Source organism: Chionomys nivalis, chromosome 2 (assembly GCF_950005125.1).
Source record: "Chionomys nivalis chromosome 2, mChiNiv1.1, whole genome shotgun sequence".
Classification (NCBI taxonomy): domain Eukaryota; kingdom Metazoa; phylum Chordata; class Mammalia; order Rodentia; family Cricetidae; genus Chionomys; species Chionomys nivalis.
The window spans coordinates 621,300-630,149 of record NC_080087.1 but is presented as its reverse complement, the minus strand read 5'-3'; the positions used below and the strand labels follow the sequence as shown (position 1 = coordinate 630,149).

The following is an 8,850-nucleotide window of genomic DNA, read 5'->3' as shown; positions in this document are numbered from 1 at the left end:
GGTGGATCTCTGAGAAATCAAAGCCAGCCTGGTCTACAAGAGATAGTTCTAGCACAGGCTCCAAAGATACAGAGAAACCCTATCTCAAAAAAACAAATCATATAGATATGAGACACAAAACACATTTCTCCTAAAATGGTGTTTTCTTCAACAGTACCCCCAATGAAATCAAATATGCATCCAAATAAAATCGTAAGTATGGCTAATGCCATGGGGAAAATAAGCATAAAGAAATGTGTAAGAACTATCAACTGAATATAACACCCTGTTATCAATCATTTTAGCAGATTTGTATGTGATTATGCCTGGAATATCTATGTGCACAGATACAGTATTAAGAAATAGACATATGCCACATCTTCAGATATGTAATACCATGTAGAAAGCTGAATATGATTATTATCTAATTTTGAAAGTGGATATGTAATGACAATGAATAATTAAAAATAATGATTATTAAATGGAATTTTACATTCTTCAATAATTAAGCACTGAATTGAAGGCAGATGGCTCATTTTGCAAACCATATAACTAGCAAGTGTGAGGCTATGAACTTGAATCCCTAAAATACACATAAAACCAAAGATGATAACATGCATTTGTAATCACAAAGCTTCTATGCTGAGAAGGGTGATGGGTTGGGAGAATTGCCTTGACTCTTATAGGTCAGCTCACATGGTATAAGCAGTCACAAGCAACGGTAATTTTATGTTTGAATGTATTATGGGAGAAGATGAAAAATGCAACGGAAAATAAGTAATAAAAATATTAAAAGTGTTTATTAAGAACATGTCATAAAGATAAACTGAAAATGTAGTTTAATTTTTTTAATTTAATATTTAATATGATTTTTTTCTCAATACTCTTCTCATTGCCTCTTTTACATCTTTATTCCTCAGACTGTAGATGATGGGATTGAGCATGGGAATCCCAATGGTATAAAATGATGACACTATCATATCATGCTCCAAGGAATAACTGGAACTAGGTCTTACATACATGAAGGGGATAGTGCCATAAAAAATCGAAACAGCAGTGAGGTGAGCTCCACATGTGGAGAACACTTTCCTCCTCCCTTCAGCTGAATTCATCTTTAGAATTGTCAAGAAGATAAAAGCATAAGAGACCAGAATGACCAGGATGGTGATGAGTTCTAGGGAACTCACAAAGAAGAAGAGCAGGAGCTCATTTATATAAGTGTCAGAGCAGGAAATAGCAAGGAGAGGAGGTATATCACAAAATATATGTCTAATTTCATTGGAAGGACAGAAAGACAGGCTGAAAGTGGCCTCTGTGTGGACAACAGCGTGCAGAATCCCACCAGCATAGGAATCAATGATGAGTGACACATAGAATCTAGGAGACATACTCACTGTGTACATAAGTGGGCTGTGAATGGCTACATAGCGATCATAAGCCATTGCTGCTAAAAGAAAGCATTCTGTTGTTCCAAATGTAACAGCAAGAAACATCTGTACTGCACAGCCATGGAATGAAATAATTTTGGTTTTTGACATAAAACCCATTAACATATTTGGCGTGATATCTGAGGAATAGCAGGCATCCACAGAAGACAGTACACTGAGGAAGCAGTACATGGGGGTGTGGAGTTGTGGATCTTCAATGACTAAAATAATTAGTCCTACATTTCCTATTAGGGTAAAGAGGTATATCGCTAGAAAGATGAAAAAGAGAATGATCTGTAGTTCAGTGTTGTCAGTGAGTCCCTTGAGAATAAATGTAGTTGCTTCCGTGGTGTTCTTCATGTTGGAATCTCATAAAGCAATATTGAAGATACTCAGTTTACTGTTCACAGTCCCGTGAAAACAACAGATAGTAATGGGAGTTAATGATAATAGATCATGTCTTCATATACTCAGTGGTCTAGAAGAAAATGGTTACACAGTGGTATTATATGCCACTTATACACAATGAAATATAATATAATATTTTTTAATATTGTGGTGATGGGCACACTACTTAAATTTTTCTATTGGCACAAGGAAATGACCATCAAAATTTAAGTGACATTCTTCACAGACTAAAACAAAACAATCCTAAATTAAAAGGGGGAACAAAACTATCTCTCTGAACAACACTAAGATGTTCTCCCAGAAAACAAGGGTGAATTTATCACAATACGTGATCTCAAACTGTATTACAAAACCATAATATCAAAGACAGTGTGTACCACTACATTTCTATGTATGTAAATTAACTGACTAGAAAGAGACACAGAATATATATACATATATATACATACATATATATGTATATATATATATGTGTGTTCAATAAAACATATTGAAACTTCTGACAAAGACATCCAAAAATATAAGAACCAATATTCTTCTGCAGGTGGTGATAGGAGGAAGTGACAGTCACATGTAAATAGAATGAAATTATACACCAATCTTGCTTGACTCAAAAATAATTCTAAATGCATCAGTTATTATAATATAATAAATGAATTACAGAAAATGTTAGAGGAAAATGCAGAGAAAAGCTTCAAGATTCAGTCAAAAACATTCTGAAAAGAGCTCTCATAGCATAGAATATAATCTATGTAACTGACAGATAGAATTATAGAATCATAAGAAGTTAAATAGCTTTGTTCAAAAATGGAAATAATAATCAGAATGAAGAGCATCTACATCCTTAATAGCCCTAATATTTGTTCTTTATTTGTTACATAAGAGATTATTAATATCTAGAAATTATACAGAACATCCACAATACGTCAATGAATCAAGCCTTACATAAAATAAATGAGTCAAAGAACAGAATAGATAGTTCTGAAAAAAAGAAATATAAATGATCAAAATGAGTTAAAACACTGTTCAACATTATTAGGTAGGAAAGAAGATGCAAAATGAAATTGATTTGAGATACTGTCTCAACACGGTCAGATGGCTCTCAAGAAGAAAATAGATGACAGCAGGTACTCGAGAAAGAATACTTAAAACATCTAGTAGGTGAAGAAACACTTGCAACTACAATGAAAATTATTTGTATGCTGTTTCTGTAAAATCTGAATGCTGATTGACCTATGATCTAATATACTATCCCTGTTCAAATTTCTCAAAGGTCTCCTTGCCCTACCATAGAGATAACTGAATATTTATGTTTCTTGATTTACTATTCATAAAAGCAAAAAAAGTGGAATCAACCTAAACATATATCAGTATATGAATGGATAAAGAAAATATGATGTATATATAAAATAAAATTGCATTCTTCAATAACTAAAAGTAAAATCATATGTGAAAAATGGATGGAGCTGGATATCGTTATGCTTATCAAAATCAGCTATATTTTGAAAGATGAACACTCACATTTCTTTTCATATTCAGAACGTGGATATAAATTGTGTGTGTGAGAATGTGTGTGTGTGTGTGTGTGTAGCTAGAAAATAATTCAAGTGACAAGAAAGTAGCAAGGTATATTATTGAAGACTTGCAAGTGACAATTGCATAAAAATTTCTTTGGAAATTCATGAAATATGTCAATATTTTTTTCGTAAGAAAGGAAAAAGTGATGAGATTTACAGAGACTGGAGCAATTGCAATTCAGTCCACATGTAAACTTTAAAATGAAGAATTCATTGATGCCAAAATTACTTCTTAATGACAGTGATTAAGAACATGATGTCTATAATGGAATTATATCTACATTAAAATGTTTATTTTCATGACTTTATATATGTGTACATTTTTGTGAATACTTTACCCAGAATTTTTACCAAAACATACTTGCATTGCTAATGAACAAGCATATTTTGACAAAAAATCCCTGATAATTGGTATGAAGTACAGTTTTCAGTCTAACCAGAAATCACAAGAAATTATCATCTCAGTAATAAGCATTCCAGGGATTCTCTGAAATATCTATATAGAGATATAATTATAGAACATAATAATTCAAAGTGTGTCTTCTTTTCATACTTCATGAACACAAGTTCTCAAACTTTGCTTCTCATTAAATTATCAATGTTTTTCAATTACTAACCTATGTGATGTTGGATGACCAAGCAGAAGGACTAAATTAAGGGATAAATTTGCAAAGAAGAGCCTGTTACATACCTGATAGTGTGATGAATCAATATTAATATGAAGGCCGGGCGGTGGTGGCGCACGCCTTTAATCCCAGCACTTGGGAGGCAGAGGCAGGTGGATCTCTGTGAGTTCGAGACCAGCCTGGTCTACAAGAGGTAGTTCCAGGATAGGCTCCAAAACCACAGAGAAACCCTGTCTCGAAAAACTTAAAAAAAAAAAAAAAGATTAATATGAAATGGGGTTTTATAGTGGTATGTGTTAATTTAGCAATTATCTAACATTAGATACAAAATACAAATATTAAAAAGATATCATAAAATATGTGAGAAAAAACAAAGTCAAATATTTAATTGTTTTACAATACATGAATATGCTGATTATTAATGTATATTCCAATACTGGTTTATCAAAATTAGATCCAAAATATTTTGAATACTCTATTTTATTTATTAATCTTATTCTCTCTTTATTTTTACATTGTTTATTGAAGAATATAAATTTAAAAATATGTGGTTTATTGCTATTATCACAACCATCATCCCTGGGTCTAGATCACCACAATTTAGTTTGGTTCATTATAGTGAGTTCCACTTGTTTTTAGTATTATAATTTTAAATATCGTGCTGCTTCTGACCTAAGACAGGTCTAAGTGTGCTGACCAGGATGAATACAAAGGTAAGTTATTGAAATTTATAAAAATAAAAACAACCAATCCTTGAGTCATTTAATAATGCTGAATGTGAGCTGTCCTTCCTTTGCCTATCATCCTAGTGCTGTAAGGCTAAAGCATGATAAGTATTGTAAATTTGAAGTCGTCATTGACAGCATAGTGAGTTGCAGGTTACCTACCCTGGCCTACAAATACAAGGACAATGTTTCAAACTATGGTAAACCATTATCAAATGGTCATTCTTGAAGATATGCATACAGACTCAGTGGGTTATACTTATGTATATAGGAATATATCCATTTACATGTATGTGTATATGTAAACATAAAAATATGTAGATATAACAGCAATCAATGAGAAAATAGGTCATTGATATTACAAACCGTATGGGAGCTTATTTGGGAGAGTTTTAAGTAGAAAAACAAAGGGAAAGAAATGATTTTTGAAAATGTTGCAATCCAAACCAGTAAAACACAGTTTATTAGGAAGCAGAAAACCCATTCTACAAATTACATAAAATTTCCCATCTTTCACCATTAAATAAAGGAAAGCATTATTGTTGTTATAATTGAATTACTTAAGATTATTGAGTTGAAATAAACATAAGCAACAGATGATGAACAAAAGTGGCTTCTATTTATTCTAAGACTATTGATACTTTATTTATCAAAGTATAGGCTACCTTGACAGCAGATAGATTAAGTTTAACTTTTCTTTCTTTTTTTTTTTTTTTTTTTTTTTTTTGGTTTTTCGAGACAGGGTTTCTCTGTGGTTTTGGAGCCTGTCCTGGAACTAGCTCTTGTAGACCAGGCTGGTCTCGAACTCACAGAGATTCACCTGCCTCTGCCTCCCAAGTGCTGGGATTAAAGGCGTGTGCCACCACCGCCTGGCTAAGTGTAACTTTTCTGAACATTTCTGATATCCCTTTTCATTCTTTGAAATAGTCTGTCTTCTTTGAGGGAATAAAAGCACAGACTATTAAATTTGGAGCATTCTTATTTATGCCCAAGTATATAATAAATACTTGTTATCTTGTATATTTACTAAAGGGTCTTGCTTTTCACCCCTTAGAAGAAATTTTATATAAATGAGACATAGATGAACGCAATTTATCAATCTGTGAAATAATCAGTAACTAAAGGGCTTTGCACTGTGTAAAATAGCCAAAATTATGGTACGAAAATTTCTGATCCTACATTGTAATTCTTAAAAATGTTTTGCAAGTGACCTAAAATTTCTCTTACCTGTGGAACCAGAAAATTCATGTTTATTTGTGCAAGAAAATATGGTTAATTTATAGTATTTATATGTATTAAAACAAACATTGATGAAAGTCCCAGGAGAGGATGCTTTGGGAATATATATCAATTAGCTTTTGGTTAAAAATAACAACATGATGCAGGATTTCATAGTAAGTTAGTTAAATTTAAAATTTTGTTTTTGAGATAATAATTACAACATTTCTTTCTCCCTTTCTTCCCTCCATTCCTTATCATATACCCATCCCTGCACCCTCCAAATTGATGGCCTCTTATTTTACTCATTTTATTCAATGCATATATGTATATAGATGTACATATGTTCCTAAATATAACACGTTCAACCCATATAATACTGTATTTACATTTTCAGGATGATCATTTGGCACTGTAATAACAGGAAAGACAGTATTTTGCAAAGAACTTATAAGTTACTTTAACAGATAATTTGATAAGATTCTACTTAAGAAAATGTATATTGTAATTGAAGCATATGTCTCCTAGGAAACTTATTGGGTCTTACTTTGGTCAAAAAATTATTGATTGGAAATCTGCTTTTATTTACATAAGAAAAGTGAGATTAAGAGAAGTAAAAATGAAGAGTATAACTCAAATTAGGAAAAATGCATAAAAAATTTAATGACCTCAAACCAAAAGTTGGTTTATGCTTTCTGGGGATCTTATTGTTATTAAATGATTTTTTAAAAGTTTATACTTATTTCTAAGTGTTAAGGATTCCATATCGAAGCATTCAATCTTTATATTGAAATTTCTTACATAAACTTAGCTACTTCATGAAGTAAATCAGATATGTAATAATGTGATTCTGTGTTAATTCTAGGAAGTAGGTATTTTTGAGTATTGACATAGTAAATTCACAAATTCCCTGGAGATATCAAGGTATGGGAAGAGGGAGGCTTGATCTTGAACACTGACTTTGCTAACACTGACGTGGTCGAGCTAAGTCTCAATTCTACGTTCAAGAAAAGTATATTGAATCATTTATTATACATATTAACACATCAACTATAGAAGACAACACACATCACACACAGGCACACATATCTATCACTTATATTAGCATTATAATAATAACCTGAAGTCACTGTTTTCTTTCTGTGAGCTCTGTATTTCTGATGCTACTGGAATAGTATATTTGTTCTGAGAGAGCTGAGGGATTGATTTTTATGCCTGTCTTCAATATTGTCCATGATTTGTTAAAATTATTGCATCTACATTTTAACCTTTGCAATTCCTTCTAGAAAAATTGAATAGATGTAATTATAATCCATCAAAATATTTCAATAATATACAGAAATGTTTGTGTTGTGAACATATGTGATAAACTATCTAAACAAACATTTAATTTTGACTATAGGGACTTTTACCAGATAACTAATAAAAATTGAACAATGGTTTCTGTGGAATTTAATGTAGAACACAGTATATTGGCAAGTTTCAAACTATCTTTGTTTTCAAACCAAGAGTAGGCTCAAGTGAAAAATTTATAAGTGAACCTATGATCAAATGACTGATACAAATTGATCTGTCAATGAAGGACATTTTTTATCCAAAATGTAGTGGAAATTTAACTAAATACCATTATTACCCAACTGCAAGTAGATTTGACTAAACAGTACATGTTTAAGATCAGTAAAACGTATGTGACTGCAACTCAGGATTATAATCTTATGGGACTTCATTTTAAGATATGCTGTCATCATATATATATATATATATTAGTATATATATATAATATGCAAATATTAATAGTTAACTTGGTGTGACTCATTAATAGATGAATACTATGATCTTAAATTCCTTATTTGTTTATATTTGAATAAAATTTTAATTTATTGTATGTTTATTCAAGCTTTATATTACAGTCTTAGTAAGTATCACAAACATTCCACAAAATTTTGCTCTTAAAACTGAACAATGTATAATGGCAGCAGTAATTTTATTCAATCTTATTTATACTTTATACAGAAGAATCATGTATTCCCAGATCACCCTGTAAATAAGTAATAAATCTGAGATATTAACATGAAAGTTTCATTCAAAATATACTGTTCCTAATTCCTTACAATCATCCTTTCTCAGCTTTGTCAGAGATGTGGAGGTAAAAAATGGGATGTAGCTGAGTTGTCTTTTGCAGCTGTGTGAGTCAGCTATTGCAGATGAGTTTCCTACAGAGTCTGAACCGTCAACTGTCTCATATCACGTTGTCTAGTTTGACATACTTACCTCAGATGGTATTCCTGATACTGTACAGAGGTCATTTGCACATGTATGTCAAGGATTCTTTAAGTAGGAGAAATGGAAAAAAAGACAATGAACATAACTGAGCTGATTCATACATTTATGATAAACACATTAGTTTTTCGTTTATTTGTACCTATTAATTCATGTCTACATAATTTTCATTAATATAATTTAAATAGGAGGCTTTAGATTTGTGTATGTTTATGAAAAATGCATTGTTTGTCATTACACAGAACCTGGATGCTTTTATTTTATTTTAGCCTTCTGAAATTATGTGTAAGCACTCAGTAAATATTTTTTAACCCTACCCCCAATATTGACTCTAAAAATATTTCTATCACAAATCTGAGACTTTTCTTGGAATACAAAAACAAATGGTTTTCTTTTTTAAGAATAGCTTCCAACTGTTGTACTGCTGACAGATGGAGGTTTCAATACAAAAATCACCATGTGTCTCCTATTGACTGTAATCAGTTGGTCACAACTGGTTCAACCATGTCTTCTGTGAGAAGGCTGTTCATAAACTGAAGCAAGTTGATCTCTTTGAAATCCTTCAAAGAAAGAAAGATTCATGATTTGTTTTTCTAATTTTAGAAATTGA

The 8,850-nt window shown here is 31.4% G+C and overlaps 1 protein-coding gene across 1 annotated transcript; it reads right to left on the bottom strand.

Moving 5' to 3' along the window:
- Positions 1–839: 839 nt before the first annotated feature.
- On the bottom strand, positions 840–1,766 carry LOC130862982 (olfactory receptor 141-like). Its single transcript, XM_057752846.1, has one exon. It carries the CDS (start codon positions 1,764–1,766, stop codon positions 840–842), a length of 927 nt encoding a protein of 308 aa, XP_057608829.1.
- Between the last annotated feature and the right edge of the window lie 7,084 nt (positions 1,767–8,850).

Coding starts and splice junctions, on each gene's coding strand:
- LOC130862982 (XM_057752846.1), bottom strand. CDS start 1,766: ATGAAGAACACCACGGAAGCAACTACATTTATTCTCAAGGGACTCACT.